The 21,221-nt window shown below is 43.3% G+C and overlaps 1 protein-coding gene across 1 annotated transcript; it reads left to right on the top strand.

Annotated features, from left to right (window-relative positions):
* The first annotated feature begins 485 nt into the window (after positions 1 to 485).
* gas1a (growth arrest-specific 1a) lies at positions 486 to 2,723 on the top strand. The gene has a single exon (XM_076154342.1). It carries the CDS (start codon positions 1,138 to 1,140, stop codon positions 1,936 to 1,938), a length of 801 nt encoding a protein of 266 aa, XP_076010457.1. The 5' UTR covers positions 486 to 1,137; the 3' UTR covers positions 1,939 to 2,723.
* The last annotated feature ends 18,498 nt before the right edge of the window (positions 2,724 to 21,221 follow it).

Here is a 21,221-nt window from a genome sequence, read left to right as displayed (position 1 = left end):
ACATTCCGTGGGAGACATCTAACTATATGTTCTTTGAAATTTGAATAACACTGCAGATCCCAATTACATTCAATGATCTGTATATGTTTTAGTTTTTCATCCTCGATTCCCCTGATTTAATATTCATGCTTTCCTTAACTTGACTGACCTTACATGTTGCAGCTCCAATGTTAAGGGTTCCCATTAGTAATACACACATTACTCACAACTCTAAATGTGGATACTTACGTGTATTTACTGGTATAATTTATTCAATTTTGGTTTCAGAATTTGACCATTGTGTTGCTGCTTCTTTTTCTTGAAAAAAAAAAGGATCTGATTCGTTTGGACTTCTGTGCGTGTAGAATGTTGTGCAAACTCTGTAGGCTCAGTCTTCATCAATGTTCCCCTCTCGTCCTTCCTCACCTCTCTCCAGACCATCTTCCTCCCCAAACTCCCGCCCATCACTACGTAGATCCACAACAAGTGGCCAACCAATGGGAGGCCCCTCGCTCATATCGGAGAGGGGGGCTGAGGAACAGTAAGACAAACGCTCAGAGGGGGACAGGACCACTTTGCGACCCAGGAGCCGTGTTTTTCCCCCCGTGCGCTGTTTGTTTGCACTCCTGCGGATACGAGGACCGCGGATACGATCCAGCTCAGCCCCAGCTAAGGACTCCAGGGACTGCGGCTTCGCTTTCTGGTGGAGACCCGCTAGGAGCGACGAGAGAGGAAAACAGGCGAGAGGAGGAATCGCTGAGTTGGGAGCAGTTTGGTTGCGTTCGCTGCATTGGAATGAGCCGCTACAAAGTTTTCCTAAAGTAGCGGATCTCTTTTCCTCGGCGTTTGCGTTGCTTCCCGTACGCGTAGATGTCCGCGCTCGCCGCAGTAATGTATGGATAACATCACCATGGATCCACGCTGACGGGCTTTTCCACGGGCGCGTTGGCTGGAGGCGATACCGAGCCGGGATTACACACTCAGTGCCAGCCTGTTGAACGCCCACACACACTCACACACACACACACGGGTCTATCAGGCACCATCTGCTGCGGAATTAAATAAACACTCCGATGAAGAAGCTTTTCCGTGGAAGCACCGCAGTAGCTAAACACATATGCATCTAGCGTGAGTTTAACCGCGTTTGTAGCCATAACAATGGCCAGCTCTGGCACACTGGCACACGGCGCTTCCAGATACGTTTGGCCGCTCGGTTGTGTACTTTTGGTTTTTGGCTACTTAGCCGTCGCCTCGCCGTCCCACAATCGGAGACTGATATGTTGGCAAGCCATCATGAACTGCCAAGCCGAGCCCGAGTGCCATTACGCGTACGGACAGTACATGCACGCGTGCGGCCAAGTGCTGAACGGCCACAGGAGGAAGTGTCCCAGCCACTGCATCTCCTCTCTCGTCCAGCTCAACCTCACCAAAAACGGCCCGGCGCTGGAGGACTGCAGCTGCGCCCAGGACTCGGTGTGCATGAGCACGAAACGGGCCATCGAGCCGTGCCTGCCCCGGACCACCAGCACCGGTTGCACGGAAGCGCGGCGCCAGTGCGAGAGGGACCAGCAGTGCAGCTCGTCGATGCGCGACTATCTGATCCACTGCGGGAAACTGTTCAGCGGCGCTACCTGCACTAACGCCTGCAGGAACGTCATCGCCAACATGCGTAAAATCCCCAAAGCGGAGCAGCTGGACACATGCGTGTGTGACGGGACAGAGAGAGCCATCTGCGAGTTCGTGAAGAACAGCATGAAGACGCTGTGCTTCGACGCGCCGGTGCAGGCGGAGGACGGCAGCGGCTCGGAGTACTACGACGACGACGAGGACTTCCCGCAGGAGCTGGAGTCTGTCGGGGAGAGCGGAGCCTCTAGGGGGGCGAACGGAGCCTCCGTGCCGGCGGCCCGCTGCGCTCTGACCCTGCTGGCATCCATTTTGGCTCTATTGCCTCTCCTTTAATCCCCGGGTTCATAATCTGACCCTGACTTTTGTCCGGATGAAAGGCAATCTAAACTTTTGTCACTCATTGACCTGCAGCCATTGTGTGACGTTTAGGGGCTCGGAGTGTAAAGCAGAGCGTGTTTTGGGGGGACACAGAGTCTTGACATGCTGAAGGATCCTCACATCAGGATATTTTCTATGCAAAACAGTCCGGACAGAACAAGTTTTTATCGGGTTCACGGCTCTCAAGATGCTTTTCTGATGTGATAAGCTATATTAGATCCTCTCAGACTCTGATTAGGTTGTTCAGACGCAGAGGGTCGCTGTCTTGTTTTTAGTAACAATGCAATTTAAATCAGTATAAGCTGTGCACTGCCAATCTATGGAAAGATATGAACTATTTTTATACGACAGACTGTTGCCATTGGTGTCAGGCGATCGGATTTAATGTTTTAGTATTTAATGCTGGAATCTACTCCAATGGAATTGTAAATATATTCGGTAAACTGAAACAGTAATTTATTACTTTCCACCTAGTTACATCCAAATGATCATCGTGTGAATAAAAAGTGAGAATTCCAGCTTTAAAGGGAAGTTATTTAGTGTGTATTCTCTTCAAAGTTACTATGTACATTGTATATATGTGTATAGCCTATAGATTTTTTTTTCAGAGAATCCTCTATGTGTAAGGCTATGAGATGATTTATTCACTGTGTAGCCTGGAACAACAAATGTCTAAATCCACTGTATGACTGCCTTAACGATATACTTTTATAGAAGGCATAAAAGAGACTTGAAATTATCCCTCTTGACTCTGAGTTATTTCTTATTTTCCACATTAGTTGAAAGTGTTTTGACTCATTCCAAATGGAAAAACGTGAATGTTTTGTAATGAGATTGCAACACATTTATTTTGCCGGAGTATTTGAACAGTTGGCTGAGAGATTGAATTCTTGATGTTTTGTTATCGTCAGTAATGTGGGAGAAAAATAGTGAAGTAGTAAAAGCAACACCAGCTAGCATGAATGTGACAAAGACAGAGATCTTTGCAAGCACCTATTTAGGTTGTCAAAATGAATATCAGGCTGTCAGAAGTATGAGGGTTTATTTCCATGTTGACTTTCAGTGCTTAAAGTTCACTTGTCACATAGCAAGTGAAAATGTGAATGAATCAGTGTCAAGTGCGCAAATAATCAGGCCTAAAAGTTCTGAAATATGTTTCAACAACAATCTGGATTTACGCCGTTCTCTCTCCTGGGACACGAGCACAGCAGTATCACCCCTGGTTACATCTTCACTATCACACCCAGCGGTCACAGCTGTGGCACAAAATAGCAACTTTTGACACCCCAGCATCGGTAACTGTTGGAGGATTCAGGCGTAATGAGGTCATTTAAAATGCAGGCCATCTTCCCCCAGTTAACTGATAGCCTAATGATCTGCTATGTCTTGATTTAGCTGGCTGTTGTCAAAAGCAACTGTCACCATAAATCTACAAAACGCCTCCCCCCCCTGCCCCCGTCACCCCCACAACCCTCACTAGTGCCGTCTGCACTTATCAGGTCGAATCAGTTCCTAGCTGTGACCACAAACAGTGACTGTATTTGCATTTATAATGGGAGAATATAATATGAAACAGAAGGGGATAATGTTTCTCAAATCTCAATCATTAAAGATATACATGATGGCAATGTTACTACTGTAAACAAACTTTAAACAGTATGAACTTGGCTTGTCAGTCAGATCATGGGAGTGACAGCAGGTCCTGAGCTTTGATCTCTTGTATATCTATTTATATATTTTGTACCGTTAGGCTCAAACTTCCCATGAATCAGTGCAAATAATTCTATTTATTTAACCAATTGTTCATTTTACTCACATCTGAAGTATTTATGTGTGATCCTGCTTATTTATTAGTGTAATGATTACACTTGGCCCTATTATAAATGCAGTTTGTAATGATATAGCAGATCAGGCCACCTCTCTCTGGTCGGCTTCGGAGACTTAAATGCAATGATTTGCTGCAAAATGTTTTATTAGCAGAGGGACAAGAGCCCTCCAGCTGAATGGATGGAGGAGAAGTCGAGTGGCATCTTTGTCATGGAAATGTTAAGCACATAATAGTTGGGCAGCACAATAGGGAGGCACTTCATTCTTTCAGGCTGGCTTGACACCTCTGGAGAGCCGAGCGGCAGGGAAGCATGTGGGAACGATCTGCCGCCGCTTGGGTTTCAACTCAAACCTCCACTGCAACATAAGAAGAAGAAGAAGAAGAAGAAGATGAAGAAGAACTAGAAGAAAAGAGCAAACACATGACAGTCCTGCTCAGAGTTTTATCTCCACTTCACACTCACCATCCCCCATGTTTTTCATCACATTATCTCCTTCCACGCATTTCACTTTATTCACACACTTTTGGCTTCTTTCAGAGAACAAACAAAAATCAAATCGTTTGCATTGTTGGTAGAACTAAGACACTTTTACTAAGCCTTTGCCCTTGCTTACATTTCTCAACTTAAACACAATAAAAAGTTACAATTTACATAACAAACCCAGCCTTATAATAATTTAAATGTAGCATTCGGAGTGTTAGGGCTAAAATAAAACATCTTGTGTAGCTGAGTTTCAAGCAGTGTCAGTGTATGAAGCTTTCCATGAGGAGAATAATGAGGTGGTGCAGTCTACACCCCCCGTCCCCCCTCCCCCTTTTTCTTTGCTTTGCATTTGTTGGAGCACTTTAGAAAAAGCGCAGCATGTGTTGATTAGGCTATAATAATGCACGGTGTGTGAATGGATGAATGAGCTGACAAAAATTCTCACAAAACTATGCCTGCTTGTAATAAAATGTAAACGAGTGTTTCTGAACCTTTTCATTCAGAATACTTGGGTTTTTAAATTGATAAAACACTTTAATTGAAGCAGGAATCCATTGAAAAGTCACCACGGAATGCAAAAAGAAGATTTGTTTATACTTACATAGTTTTAAAATGTATCCCTGCACACACACATACACACACACACACATACTGAGACAGGGTTGGGGGGGATGGAGGGGGGGTGGGGGGGTTCTGGTGTAATTTACAAACTGTGGCTGTTTGTGTTCCAGCTCTTTGAGCGTGTGTAAGGTATCTCTGCCATCGACTTTGCTTCAGTGAGTTCAGTTCACCTCCGAGCTCTGTTTCTTTGGCCTCCGTGAACAAAACACCCCACACTTCACCTCATGCAGATCACCTCACCCCATGTAGATCACAGGACGATACGTTTAGAAAGGTTAAAGCGGTGCAGCTCTGTAATGCGAGGGCGCTTTAATCACATCTGCGGTTTGCCTAACAGCAATCCGGACCATGGGATTCTCTTCAAATAACATATTTATTCACTGTTTTCGCTTCAATTTGATCAACATTTTCACATGTTTGCTCTCATGAGAACAGAACATTTAGTCTGTTTGGCTTCCATGTGTGGTCAGATGTATAAATACACAATTTCGTTTTTTTTTTCAAGACTATGTGGCTGCATGGAGGATTTGGCCTCTGACCCCTTTTTTTCTGTGCAATGTTTCTAATTAAGTCCTGACATCAGCTGCAAGCATGCTTTCATGCAGACGTGAATGGAAAATCTATCTGGAACCTTTCAACACAGGAAGTAGAGAAAAAGACGAAATCAAATTGCAAAACTCCTGAACCTTGAATGTGACGTGAATGTTGTGGTTGTTGAAGTTTGTGTGTACAAACTTGGTATGTTAAATCTGAAACCTTTTCCCATATTGAGCATTACATTACATTACGATCATTTGGCAGACGCTTTTATCCAAAGCGACTTACATTACATTACCACCCTTCGCAGAGGGGGGAGCACTTGAGGGTTTGGTGCCTTGCTCAGGGGCACCTCGGCAGGGGCTCGAGCCGGCAACCCTCCGGTTCCCAAGTGGAAGCACTACCCACTGAGCCACTGCCTCCCACTGAGCAGCTTCCCATATGTGTGCCAATGCTCATGTGCATTGGTCCCAGTTTAGTTCCTGGTGTCTGTTTTCCACATTGCCAAACACTAAACTGTATTTCTGATATTCTACCTGCTGAGACCTTGAAGTTTGCTCCTGGCTGCTGATTTGCAGCGACCGTATTTCTCACAGGCATTCATTTTGGCCTCACCCCCGTGAGTGCTTATGCAGAAAGTGATGTAGAAGCGGTCGGACAGTTAGAATGGCTGAGACGAAGGAGGAGGCACTGAGATGGAAAGTTCATTTGAAAGGATTTGGAAATAATCCCCTAAAGTTACCGCAGGGTATTCCATGGAATGGGCTCCACCTCTGCTCCCCTCTGTGCTCTGGCCATGGCTGAGGTATGCACTGGCGAAAAGGTTATTGGTTTTAGGAAGAAGTGTGTGTGTGTTTATTTTTGTTTGTGATTTCTCTGTAAGTGCTTTTCTTTCATCAATCCAATGCGATGCTCTCCTCTACACCTTGCTGTCTGAATTCACGGTGTTGGACGATGCTGATGACACGGCCAAGCAAAGATCATTGATCCTGCATCTCCCTCGTTAGCTGCTCGGCCGGTGCCAGAGGACTTTCTGGAAACCCTTGTTGTTTTTCTCCCTTCTATTTCAGCTGCCACTTTGATTTCATCATGCAAGACCTCTGCTGAGTTCACAACCCTTTGAAATGAGAAAAAGGCCTGTAATCCAGTTACTCAAGCTGCTGCCCAACTCCTCGGGTCCTGAGAGAAAACCGGCAGGACTAATCCCACTGTCACTACGAGAATGCTTTGCTACCTGACTGTTTGTGGCAGCCATTTGATATATTCCCTGTTTAAAAATGTTACTGTGGAGTTCTGCACAAAGAGGGTCACAAAGTGTTGCACACTAGTTTTGTTAGTCGCGCTGCAGTGATTGTACGGCTACCATAAGTTTAGAAGATCCAAATGGATGATTTGGATAAAGTTCACTTGGTTTACCAGGGAAGGATCACAGTGTTGCTCTGGCACATGAGGGCTGCAAGAGTAAATTCCTTCTCTTCCCTCTTTCCTTTCCTGATGTCTATTCATCATCTAATCATTGTTAAAGCACAGTCACGAGGAGTTGGACGGCTGGCTTGTTCTTCTAGTGACAGAGGGTGTGATCGAGGCTGACACTTTTCCAAATCTTTATGACAGAATTAGTAAATGTTGCAGGTGAAAGTCCAACACTCCGTCCGTGCTCTGCAGAGAGAAATGAAAGTAAAAACTGTGCCATGTTATTCCTGTTTGTATCCCAGTTTATAATTGTGACACATGACACACACACATTACCATCGGCAACGCCCCCTCCCCTCTCCTAAAGTTCACCTTTGTACCATTTCTCCTGTTTACATCCTGGATTGCATCAAGATTACAAATACAGACACACTTACTAACCCCTCCCCTCTATTGGACAGGACGCGTTTCACTCTGTCTTCCACCGTGGACGTTTGGAAAAGGTTTTAATGCGTTTACCTTCCGACTGGGTTGCGATTGCGATGTGGCGGCTTGCCTTGGAAGAGCCGTAGAGCCGGTGGGTGTTAAGAGAAGAAGAAAAAGCCTCATCATATATGGGAGCCTATAGGCCTGAGGTCATCATAAGGAGAGCAGCAGTAAGCAGAGAGTGTGTGTTTGGTCTTGTGCATACCCTTGATTTTCTAAAGTAGCCCATGGGTTAACATTAATGAAGTTTTTTATTTTAGTCTATTATAATCTAAGAGATGATTTACTGGATGGATGGATGGACGCATAATCGAATGCCTGCAAAGTGAGGTTTGAAACCCAAAAGTGTCAGCGCTAGGCAAGTGCCATCGTGAGTAATTGATATTGATCTACAGCCCTATCAGCATCCCACAGGCATTTTATGGCCATTTTGAGGAGTGGGACAATAAATTCCTATTTCCTGCCCTTTAAGTAAATTTTTTTTCACTTTATTACACTCTGTCAGCCAGGTTGGAATGGAGCTGCTCCTCATCATCTAGTAATAGCCGGCAGGTCCAGCTGCTTTGCGGGCTCAGAGGGACATTCCCGGCGTGTTCGCACATCACTGGAGCAAGAGTGTTTGCCTTTCACTTTGACCACAGCACAAACAAACGCACCCACAAATAAACAAAACACGAAGCCGGGGCCACAAGTGTAGCAGGATGCCGTCCAAGAGATGCTAAACTTCAGGACAAGCAGTACTCAGGGCTAAACGGGTGTGTATGTCTATGTGTATTAGGTTTATTTGACCCAATAAAGTTTCTGTGTGTGTGTGGAGCATGGCAGGTTCCTATCACACTAATCTTGCGTGTCATTTTGTGTTTACAGGCCGATGAGTGTGTGCGCTTTTCTTGGAGATAGCCGTTTCGTCAATCCTTTCTTTTTCCAGGCACGATTACCCATAACCCACCTCTACCTCTAAAAGCCCTCACCAGGCTGTGCACTTTTGACAAGCCCCCCTACAATTCAGGGAATGGAAGGCGAGGGGCAGAGGAAAGGGGGGAGGGGCAGGGACGAGAGACAGAGAAAGAGACAGAGAGAGGAAAACACAAAACTTGCTGACACGGGGCATAACTTAATTTCCACGGTAGGGGGACAGCTGCGCGGTGTAATCTGCCATGGCAGGCCATTCAGACTTCAATGGCAGGCTTGACCCGCCAAGGAAAACTCAGACTGCAGCCAAGCCCCTTCTCAGTGAAGGAGATGGTGACCGGGCCACCATTTATGGGCTTGTCTTAAAGAAACATACCCCTCTCGCTTGTTATTGATAACACCCCCAGCCCCCATACACACACACACACACACATACACACACACACACACACACACACACACACACACACACTCACTCATTCACACACAATATGTGCGTTGGCCTGCCCTGAGAACAAAAAGTAGAATTATATTTGTGTGTGCATGCACAGACAGGTTTTTAATGTTCATACGTTCAGGTTATTTGTTTTAAGTATGTGTGTAAAAAAATGTAGTGACCCCTGATGCGTTGACACATTTTGATCCTGAATTCATACTCTGGCAGTTCAGTTCAAGCTTAAGATGTTTTTGAACAGATCGACTAAGAAACGATAAAAGAGATAAACAGGAAATGCGCCCCTCAAAATGAATAATGAGGCCGGAGCTCAGGAGTTGTGGGGAGTTAATAGTGTTGCAGTGGAAGTCAATAGGGGCCAGGGTCTCACTCCATTAAGTTGACCCCCAGGGCCATGTATTCATCCCTCACACATTCATTTCCTCTTTTATGCTCTCCCCTTTCACAGCGGAGGGCGAGGCATGAGTGCGGGCTCACGGAAGAACAGCCCCTGTACAGTCCGCAGGTCATAAATATGTTGGGTCGGTGTGTGAGCTGATGTGGCTTTGTTAACCCAAACACAAACAGGAGCCGTCACCGTAACTCATGGAAAGGCAGCTGTGGGACAGAGGACACTGAGAGAGGGATCCACTACCACTCCTACTTTCACTACATTTATCACTGCAGTAAGTGTGTTTGTGCGTGTGTGTGTGTGTGTGTGTGTGTGTGTGTGTTATCGTTATTGTAGCCTCTTCAATGTAAGCCTGCTGTATATTTATATATGTGAATGAGTTTATGGATTCAGTTGCCAGTCCGTCAACATATGAAAACACTAGACGTTCTATAACTTCAGGAATAAAAAAACATATTTAGAATTACAATTTTAATCATAATTACAACATAATTTTCAACACTGTGAAATAGAGCGCTCTCTCTCTCTCTCTCTCTCTCCCTCTCTCCCTCTCTCCCTCTCTCTCTCTCTCTCTCTCTCTCTCCCTCTCTCCCTCTCTCTCTCTCTCTCTCTCTCTCTCTCTCTCTCTCTCTCTCGTGTGTTTGTCACTTGAGATCCTCTTAAGTGTTGTGTTTATTTTATTTTCCTATATTGTCACATCTCTTCTGGCCTCTCCAGGAGGAGACTCTCTTTGCGTTGCCTCTCCCTCAGATTTCTCTCTTTCTCTCCTTTTTTGGGTGTTAAAGATAAGTTAAATTGAACCATACAGATACCCTTGACCAGATCTATCCCACTGGATAGATCTGGATAGATTCCCTGGATCTGGATGCACTACCTAAATATTATTTACAGATGCAAACACATTTTTCTGTCAGAACATAAAATCATTCTAATAATGTTGTACTAAAAGGTCTTATCATGTGTTTCTAATAATCTCTTTCTGGTATAAAGCTGTGATCGCTTCACAAAACAGACACAGATTTTAGTCTCAAAAGCACAAAACATGATGAATCTGTTATTAACTGCTCTGACATGAGCTGAACATAATGAATAATCCCACTTGGGTGACACAGCCATGACACAATGCTCCAGTTTACCAAAGCAACTCAGAATACAGCGGGTGAGTCATGGTCATTAATAATAATAAAGCCCCCTTTGTGCATTATTCCATGATGGAGCAAGACTTTTTTTCACATGTCTGCATTGTTTCAGGTTGACAGACTCAATCCAAAGATTTTAGCGCAAATGTGAACCAGGGAGACTTCCTGACGTTTCATTTCCTATGCGGTCATTTGTGCGCAGGCCACCGCCGACAAAATGCTACAGTCAAGTTCTGCAGTGGTGGTAACACTTTTGTGAATTAAGATGTTTTTTTACGCTCATGCTGTCGTGCTGAATTATTACATCTCTACGTGTGTGTGTGCATATTTCCCAGTCGGAGTATAAAATCATTACAAGGTGGTTGGAAGCCGAAAAACTAATGAAGCAGGAAGTTCTTTGACTTCTAACAAAGTATATGACTATAAGTGACTGACTATGACTGTAAGTTTATTGTGCATTTCCACTGTTCCAAGTTATTTTTGGTGGACTGCCACAGAGAGACGCAACTACCGCAACTAAAAATGGTGGCAGTTCTAGCTTGAAGTCCACATGACAAATAATTAAATTTGTTCTTTTGACGTGTGTATAATCCTCAAGGATGATGAGGTCAAACTAAGGAAAAATATATTACATATATTACATGAGTCAACAATGACAACATACAGAGGAAAATAAACTATGATGATGGCAATGACAATAATAAAGACGAGGAAGAGAAGGAAAAGTGTAACAATGGCAAAAATGATGACAATTACATAAAATGTCAAAACCATTCCACCATATAAAACTTTATGAACAGCCTCTCTGTTTGCTTGATGATGTTTGAGCTCTGCAGTAAGGGAAGGGAAAGCTGAGCGAGAGTTTTCCTGAGCTGCTCATATGTCATGTTAAAGACACTGCAGGAAAAGCAGAGGAAGGCGGCGCTTACAGTACAACAGGGAGTTAGTAATGTCTGGGACTAGAAACACAAGGTATGTGTGTAGTTGTGTGTGTGTGTGTTATGGGGGGAGGGTGCTGCACGAACTAGAGTGAAAGTGAACAGGCCAAAATGTAGGAATGGAAGAGGGAGTGTTTGTTTCAGCAAAAGCAAGCACGAAAGCAACATAGAGAAAAAAACGAGAGGTGTTTGGCCTGAAACCAAGGAAAATGGCTGTTGACATGTGCTGTATGTACTCTATATGGCCACGTATGAGGCTGCTGGTGAGTATGAGTTATGGATAAAGACCATAACAGACTGTTTACTTTTAGTTAGTTTAGTTCATTTGGTAACTCTACTGATAGCCATGGAAATCAAATGATTGAAAATGTTTGTTTAAATTCCACTAAGACTCAATCTTTCCCTCAGCATTATTACTAAGAACACAAAAAACATTGTTTACCTTGAATGAAATGAGCTTAAGGAGATAAGGAGTTCCAAGGAACGATCTGAAGTCCTCTAGCATTGCAAAAGTTACGTAAAGAGGATTGATTTTAAAAGCCATTTGTATAACCCATTTCCTCTATTACTTCTTTTTATTAATACCTGCACATGTGTTGTATATCTGCACATGAGTACTGGCAAGAAAATAAAACAGTTGGGATAAACAAAACAATATGTTTGTGTGACTTTCGATCATTAAATGCTTGGTAAAGTTACAGATAGGGACTGAAAAGCAGCACAGAGGCTGTACATGAATGCTATATGTACTGACTGTACAGTATATGGCCAGGTATGCATTTGATGATATGTATGAGTTATGGATAAGGAGCAAAGCATACAGCATATAAATAATTTCTACTCCGAAAACGAATACCATGGCACATATTCACATTTAAACCATATAGCTTTTCCATAATATTCAACCTCCCATACATGTTCCATGTTACAGAAATAAATGTGCTTTATATCATAGATATGTACTCCAAGTACATAGTTTGTAAAGGTTCAAGTGGGCATGGATTTATATGTGCAAACACTTTGATAGATTCAACTGGATTATAAAGTCGTTAGGCTCCTGGTGTGGATCAGACGGCTGCAGACAGTTCAGGGCTGGAGGCGGCCAGACAGGTAAAGCTCTGCAGCCAGCTGCTTCCACTCAGCTATGAAAGACACACACACGCACACACACACACACGCACACACAACACACACGGAATGAGAGAGCGAGAAAGACGAGAGGGAGAGAGAGAGAGAAGAATTCAGGCATAAATTATACTGTATATGAGAAATCTTTCTTAGCTCATTTCAGATCTTTTCGACATGATCTGATCTGAGTCAGCATGTTCACATTCCCACGTTTGTTTGTACTGCAGTTAAGTCAAAAATATGGAGTGCCTATATACATGGATGGAATTAACAGGATTGCGGTACAGCTCAATCAGTTCACAATCCGCCAGGTGAGGAATTACAGATGCACATTACAATTTTTACATGCTTCCGTCAATTTACAATCACATATACTAGGTCTGATACTCAGAGTACACCAATGTATTTCAGGCTGATTATATAATTTCCACGACACCCGAAAAAAATGACCTACTGCCATAATCGGATTCATCAAAGCTTGAATTTGTATGTAAACAAAAGGACATAATGCAGCTGTGTTCTCTGGAGCAACACACATAGTCGGCTTCAGATAAGATGATAAAGTGTCCCTGAGCTGCTCTAAGAAAACATAAACATTTCTGTGCATTGTCATATTCATAAGAAATAGACTCCAGTCCCACAGTGAGGCCTGAGATCCGTGTTTTACTGCCATTCAACACTTTCCCCTGCTCATGTCCAACAACTGTAAATCATGCAACGCCAACATCGAGCTTGTGGTCGGCTCTAGAAATTATAGGTGATTGATTAAAATGTAAAAAAAAGAAACCCTTCTTCGGCCTTATGGTTCAAGTTGGTAACACAGCAAAGAATTATGGGTCGCTGTCCGACTTTGAGCCGTGAGATTATTTACTGAGACATTAAAACCTAAAACCCTGACACTGGACTCGTAGAGAGTAGGATGTAAATATTTAGAATGGAGTCTGACCCTCTGCTGCACCTCAGGTAGCAGGCAAAGGGATAACATTATTCATGCTTTACAGTTAGATTTTATTACCATAAAGTTATGGCGATCTTGCTGGGTCTTGTTTAACTAAAGGCATTTTACTTCACATTTTAATCAATTACAAACAAGGGTTACAGTTTGATTTCCGATGCAGTAGAATTAATTACAGATATGCGAGATCAGTGCTGAAATAAATGTTTGTTCGCATGAATAATGCATGAATACATCATCCTCCTCTCCGCAAATGATTTGCTGTCAAGTGTGAGCAAGTGGTGAAGGTGTTGCTTATGTGTCGGATTTTCTGTGCTTTTCTTTGCTCATTTGTTCGGCACCTCCCCCCGCTGGCAACCCAGCTGAATAAATTAATCACCGGGTGTCTGATGATACACACACAAGTTCCTTAAGTTTCCCTGTGCTTCTTAGCTGAAGCTCAGAAAGTCTTTGAGGGTTCATGCCCTCAGACATTCTCTTCCCGTTGGACCGTCCCTGCCTGAAGCGACAAATCGTCACGGCTTAAGAAGAGAAGTGACTCATTCCTGTGCCGCCGTTTCATTTTACAGCCGCCCCTGAATGGCGTATCAGCTTCCAGTGGGTCCTTGGCCTTTGTTTGGGGAAAAGGAACAACAGCTGTTGCTTTCACAGGGTTTTGTAACTCAGAGTCATTGAAAAGGAAAGAAATCTCTCTTAGAAAAATGAAATAAGCAAAGAATCCCCTCACCACGGAAACAGCAGGATCACCTCTCTCTCACTCTGAAACCTGCATATCTCTTTTCTATCATTCTCTTTCTTTCCGTCCCACTTGTAAGCATGCACACACACACAGCCTTGCCTTGGGTTTTCCTGCCTTTGGGGGGCGGAGAGGGAAATCCAGCGAAAACAGGCAGGTTCAGCTCCTTCTTTCACCTGTCTCATTATTAACAGCGATGAAGGACACAGTCAGAATTCCCTCCAATTATTCTGTCTGTGGGCCGCCTGTCTCCCTCCATCCACCTGTTGACAGAGCAGCTAAATGAGTCCCGGGCCAGGAATGTTAATCAAAGAATCTGACATGTTGCTGGAGATTTGGCCTTCAGCCTTTCGGCCAGGTGGCTTTGTCTCCTTCTCCGTGGAGGAGATCTAGTATCAGGACTGCACTGTGTGAATGTTTCTAAAGTCCTGCTCTTTTCTCGGAAGATAACTGGTATTGTTGTGTTCTTGCTTTGGATATCTTTCTTGTAATGTCCTCTCTCTTCAGGACATTAAGTTTAGAGAGCTCAAGGATAAAAGTCGAAATCAGTGTGTAATTTGACATTTTTCTGTGGAACAAACCTAAGTAGCAAATAGAGGTTAGAAGTTTTGTTGACTACGGCAGCAAATTGGATTCACGTTGGTTTGGACTCGTCCATGGTCTGGTGTTGACTTCATCGCCTATCGTTTCTTTTCTATCATTTACATCCAAACCACAGAGCCAAGCTGGCAGTGGAAGTCTGAATTGTATTCACATCCATAAATTATTCAGATGGCAAACTAATTGAGATAAATTCATAGATGACCCATGCTTCCACATCATTAAGTGAACAATGTATGATTAAAATGGGATGTCGATACGATCACTAAAAAACAAAACACAAGAATATGCATGTAAGTGTATTGATTGATTGAGTTGATAATGTGTTAATAGTTATATTAACAGTAGACAAATAAAGGTAACATTTTCCAGTGCTATTTGTTTACTGAACTGTGTATTATAAAATCATAATTTATTATTTAACATTAGTAAAGACCATACAGTTTGTCTTTCATCCCAATATTGCAACACTGCATAAATATGTGATCATGTGACTCTATTGTAAACAGAAATGCAGTGTGTGTGTTTCCTGTGCCAGTGGAGAGTGAGGAGGCGGTGAGAGCTGCTGCTGGAGGATGGGATCGCATGGAGAGGTTGGTAGGACTAATTCATCATGTAGCTGAAGGGCCTCTGGGCAAAGCAGATCAACATCAAACAAAACACAAACTAATTGCAGAGCATTATATGGCAGGTTCAGTAGCTGAGGTGTTTGATGTGTGTGCGTGCATGAGTGTGTATGTGTGTGTGTATGTGTGTGTGTGTGTTCGTACGTGCTCTGGTCTCATTTTGGGGAGAAACCACAATGTTTAATCTTAACATTAGTACTTCTTTAGCAGCCCTGGGGCCAAGCTGTGTATGTTTGGTGGTGGTTAACCAGCCAAAGAAAAGAAGATAATGAAATACCTGTGAACACTAATGAGCCTAAGACCAAACATCTGTTCACCCCCAAGAAAGAAAATGATGGTATACTGTATCTGGAATATTACAAGAAAGCATTTATGGGGATTTCTTGGCGCAGAAATGAAGTAAAGACAAGGAGCTTTATAAATGACCACATGACGACACTATTCATACCAAAAACACACGATTTACTGCCATGTTGGGTGATAGTAGCAGAAAGAGACGTCTCAATATATAACAGGTGATAATTCCGCGGTGTGGCCTCGTTTGTTGATGGCCTGTGGATTTTTGTCAAGTGATTTACAAGCTAATCACATTTCTTGCCACATTAAAAACCCTTCTAAAATTCAGTTTCCACATCTGCCTGTGCTGTTCGATTGTTGGCGTGCATTTGTTGGCATTGAAAAGTCACACTTTCCCCTTTTTTGAAGAATGAGCAATGCCGGTGTTTGATTCTTCAGGAGAATCTCATTGGCTTTGGTGCTACCTGATGAGAAACAAACTGCAGGAGGTGCTTCCCACCCTGAAATCCTCCCTGTGTGACTGGATCCAGGCAATTTAGCAGCAGATGATGCTAAACCTGAACTATTGAGGGCAATATTTCTCTCTAATCTACCGTGTCTACAATCAAACAGATCCTAGACATTGCTAGGGGGGTATGTCTTATTCTTACTTGCTGTCTGCTTATGTGTAAACGGGACACTGGAGCCTGCTGGCTGTTTCCTCATTGGGCTCCTCCTGGGTCACGGTCCTCGCAAGGTGGAAACACGATGCGTTTGCTGACAGATGAGGTGTGTCATGGTCTTCTTCAAAACTCTTCCCCTGGTTCATCCTTCTCTCGCTTCTTACTGCCACTGTAGAACGACCTCAGTGTTTACATCAGATGAAATTACCAAAGTCATTCTCAGGGTTAATCATGTCATCATGCAGCTTCCGTCAAACCACATCAAAAGCCCCTTAGACGTACAATTGTGTGTGGCTAAGCTGCTTTACTGACTTTTAGAGGGTTTGTTTGGAAACATAGAGGTCACACACGGTAACTGAAACATGCCCAAACATACTTTTTAAAGAATGTTGCCTTTTATATCTACATATTCTTAAACTGTTTCGCAAATTTGCAGCAGTTGTGTGTTTAAACAAAACCTAGATGCCTCCCTGCAGATGAGCTCTAGGTTTATGGGAAGGGGGCTCTTGATACCCAGCCTGCTCAGCCTATTTAGCACCTCTAAAGAGCTTCCAGGATCTAACGCTGTTAAACAAACAAAAACTCAAGGAGAAGAGCAAAGGGCACAGGGCCACATCCTAACACCCCCCCCCCCCCCCTCCCCCCCTGCCTGCATAATCACACCACTTTTGTTGCTTTATTTATCCCTGGATTAGTTTTCATTCACATACTGTTCTGTGCGGGGTTTTTACTGTTCTGCTGCAATTCAGAAGCTGTTTTAGGTTTGTTCTTCTAAGTGCAGCACAATGTGGATTAAAGACATCTCAATGACTTTGCTCAGCTGTCAGTATTATCTCACATGTAGCTTTATACTCTCTTTGTCACTCCATGTTCATCAACAAAGGAAAGTGTCTTAATGGCACTCAGAGGAATTAGGTCTGACCAAACAAAGTGACCACAGTGTAAAATCTTGTGATCTCCTTTCAAATCCCTGCTTGACTGGGTTCTAATGAACACCAGCCAAAGAAAACTACAACTCTTGATATGTGCAAAAACCTGTAGGTGTAGCAGCAAAGCCCAATAAAGCCGTGCTTGTGAAGCGGCATTTTACTGGAAACTACGACCTACTGTAAGCACCACTTAGGTAAGGTGCTAATTCCACCTTTAAAAGCTGTCGGGACCATTTGGGTTTTGTTGGAACAAGCTGCAGACAGTGACTGTTAGACTGCAACACCTTCATGTAATTTTACACACACATACAGTACACACGCCAAATGGTAACATTTTCCACCAAGTTGTATGTAATCAAAAGTATGGACTCAGGAGGAATGCAATTAAAAACTACAATGTTTGCATGCAGCCTTGAAGTTGATGATTTAATTGAATTTAAGCATCCAGTGTTTTTAAATTGATTTCATTCATATAGTAATGTCATGTCACTGAATAAAAGTCACTAAAATAATTAATGCTGCTCAAAATGTGCCTAAAAACAAAGTTAATGTACATAAAAACACAAGGTAACAGACAAACACAAAGAACCCAAAGATTATCAAAGAAGACCTGCAGAAACATTTGGAACTAAATTCATTCAGGAATCAGAAGTTCTCATACATTTTCCAGCATGGACAGGATCGTTGTCATGGTAATTTGCTGAATCTCCTGCTATTACTGCTACAATGTCTCTACTCCTCAAATAGAAAAATGTTGTCCCTCATATAGAAAGGATCCAAAGAGAAATATGTAAAGTTATTGGTGGCAGGGGAGGCAGTGGCACAGTGGTAGAGCTTCCGCTTCGAAACCGGAGGGTTGCCGGTTCGAGTCCCTGCTGAGGTGCCCCTAAGCAAGGCACCGAACCCTCAATTGCTCTTTCCTCTGTAACTTTCCGGGTGGTAATGTAATGTAAGTCGCTTTGGATAAAAGTGTCTGCTAAATGCTCGTAATGTAATGTAATTGGTCACAACACTGTTTGTGGAGCGATGACCAGGAAGCAGAACAACCATTAGTTACATTTGAAAAAAGCTTTGGTCAGAAACCCAGATGGGTCATAATCCTTCCTGTGGTGGTGTACAACATAACCAAAGGAGAATTATTTCTTCATGGGTCTAAGATTGAATATCTCTTTGGTTTCCTTGGCCGAAAAAGTCAAAGAACGTTGCCCATCTTAATATTTATTTTTACAAATGAACCTCGCTGCGGTCATACGTCTCCACAAAATTAACACTGGTCACAGTGAGGAAAAACCACTGATGAACCGCAGCAGCACATCCACTTATAATTCACCTTATGATTATTCACATCATTTCAGGCAAAGAGAGAAAGAGGGAAAGACGAAGGCAGAAAGGTTAGAGTTGAAAAACTTCACAGAGTCGGTGCTGATCTCCGAGAGAGAGCAGCGGCGCGGCACAGACTGTTCCCAGAGCAGAGGAATACTGTAGTGACCAATCCCATCGCAGGGCTGCCGCACCACAGGAAATGGCCGTTAGACTGACTGGCGAATGACTCAGTTCTCCATCTCTCCGCTGGCCCGAGGCCTGACAGACAGAGACGGGAAACATCGAGATTATTGTTCACCGCACAGTCGTAAGTGAAAAAAAAGAGGGAAGAAGAAGAAGCATGCTTAGGGCTGTACATGGATTTACAGCACGGCAGGCAAAACAGATTTACACACCCGCTGAGGGAAGAGAGAGAGACAGTAACATGTTCTAGCCAAGGCAAACCCAGACTTGTGTTTATGGACTTTGTTTTTTCTCACAGACCACAAACTTTCCGGCCGTGGCTTTGGATGCGCGTGTGAAATTCTCAACAACATTTATTTCTTTCCATCGCTCTGATCAGTATTTTAATCCAAGCATGGATTAAATGTTTCGATTTTTTTAGTTTTTACTTTGATGTTTAACTAACTATAGCAGGCTTGGGGAGAATAACGGCCTAATTACAAATTTAGCAAGTAATCATGACAAATCTCTTCCCGTGGCGCTCACGAGTCAACAAGTCACCTGCAGTCGCAGCACATTGTTCCAAGATGAATGCAGGCGCCGCTTCTCCTCAGCAGAACGTCTTTATTATCTGTGCAGAATGATTTTTCGTCGCTGTTCCTTGTTGTGCAACGACAAATAACACAATCCACGTTGGTATTGATCGTCTGCCTGCTCAGTTTATGAAGGGAACTATTTCACGGTTTCTTTTCCAAACACAAAGCCCGATGTGTCTTGGTGTTCTTGTCTGAGCCTGTAATTTGAGCTCAAAGCACAGAGCCCGAAATTGTGTGACAAATAAACCATAAAGCACAAAACCGCAATTTTGGTATTGTGAATAAATTTAAAATTGCGACTCTGGTCCTAATGATGGCCTAAGCTATTTGGGAATATCATGTTTTCGAGCCTTGTAGTGTTTTTGCAGATGGCCAGCTGCTAGTGTTTTGGCCAGCCATGGGAAATCTCCCCCCCATTAGCTTGTCTCCTGCCCTTAGTCGTCTCTCTTATCTTCGAGCTCGGCCCCCAGAGCACGCAGTCCTCCGCCAAACGGACAGAAATATTTCCCCATGAATGGAGCTATAGATAAAATTTCCACCATGATACCCTAGAGCATAGTCCGTCTCCCTGAGCGCTACCCAGAGATATCAGAGGTACATTCAAGCCCTCCATCTCCTAAACTATTCTGATGAATGCACAATTAGAGCAGCCCTAGGTCAGCTGGCCTGGGGGTCCAAATGAAATCCTTTTTCTAAGACAGTAACTGGTTTAGATACAGTGTTGAAATCAATTGGGTATTTCAGATTTCATCTTTGTTGTCTCATGAGACTTCAGCAATGTCACCAAAAGCTTGTGCTTATGTAAAAGTGAATATTATAAGACCTCTGTTACATGTGAAAAGTTTCCTTGCATCCTGTCCTCTATTGAGGGTTCAGTGCAACGGCCCTGCAGTTATTAACTGATGACATGTGAGCAAGTTTGTTGCATTATGTTCCATGCAGGATGACGATGTCACTGACCAGCTCATGGTGATGTATGCGTTGGTTGCGTGAAGCCAAAAACAAAAAATATTTTGAATCGACTGTCACCCCATGAGCAAGAAACAGCATAATGAACGCTTACGGCAATCCAATCACAGTGCAGGAAGGATACAGATAACGAGAATGCACTTTAATGTGATGTGTCAACACAAGTCCCAGTTGGACCAGCAGCCAGAAAAGTGTTGCAGCTCGTTGTACACCGTGGTTGGCGACGGAGGTCAAGATCAGAGGTTGGCCAGGCCATCTGGGAAACAGAGAAAGGACTTTGTTTGGCCCTGATTATGTACAATACATTCACCACACCTCAATATATGATTTGCCTTCTCTAAAAACTGATCAAGGGTATCGTTTTGAAATGAAAGTGTCACTTGCAACTCAGGCCCAGGTGCCGTAGAGTGATTTTGTCATTTCTGGCGTCTGAGATCAGGAGACCAGGAGGTGAGCTTTCATACTGACCCTGTCTCTCTAGGATTGGCCAAACCCTCTAGTGGGAATTTAGCCAGGATACAGTAATGGTTATCAGGTGCTTCTACCACCGTAGCTCCATCTGGTTTACTTTAATGTGGTCATCTTTAGTTATTGTATCTAAAGTAAAAAATGCAGCAAAAACTCAGCCCTTTTCTTCTTCTTTGATTTGAATGTGACTTTACTTTATTCCAGCGAATTGTTGGAATGCTTGAAACTCAAGAAACCTGCTGATCCAATGGAGAAAGTGGTGCTAGTGTTAACATGCAAATGCCGGTCATGAGTTACGCAGGCTGCAGCTGGATACACCAGAGTGTGCAAAGATGTGTGTTTTCTTCAAAACAAAACAAATACTGTGGATAATTAACAGAGCTGTGTTGCCAGTAAAACCACACCGAAATACAACGGTTCTGCATCAATCTCTCACCCAAAATGTGACGTGACTCTGTGGATAGGAACAGAGTCATGAGTGTAGATGTCAATTATGTCACACACTCATCATACAGGGACTTAAGTTACCACAGTGACAATGTACTGCTGAGCGAAAAATAAAAACAGGCAATCAGATTATGCAT

This window comes from Genypterus blacodes, unplaced genomic scaffold, assembly GCF_046128005.1.
Source record: "Genypterus blacodes isolate CSIRO-AG114 ecotype Tasmania unplaced genomic scaffold, CSIRO-AGI_Gbla_v1 ptg000061l_1, whole genome shotgun sequence".
NCBI classification, from domain to species: domain Eukaryota; kingdom Metazoa; phylum Chordata; class Actinopteri; order Ophidiiformes; family Ophidiidae; genus Genypterus; species Genypterus blacodes.
The sequence above is the reverse complement of the archived record's forward strand: the minus strand, read 5'-3'. Positions and strand labels throughout refer to the sequence as shown.

Coding starts and splice junctions, on each gene's coding strand:
- gas1a (XM_076154342.1), top strand. CDS start 1,138: ATGGCCAGCTCTGGCACACTGGCACACGGCGCTTCCAGATACGTTTGG.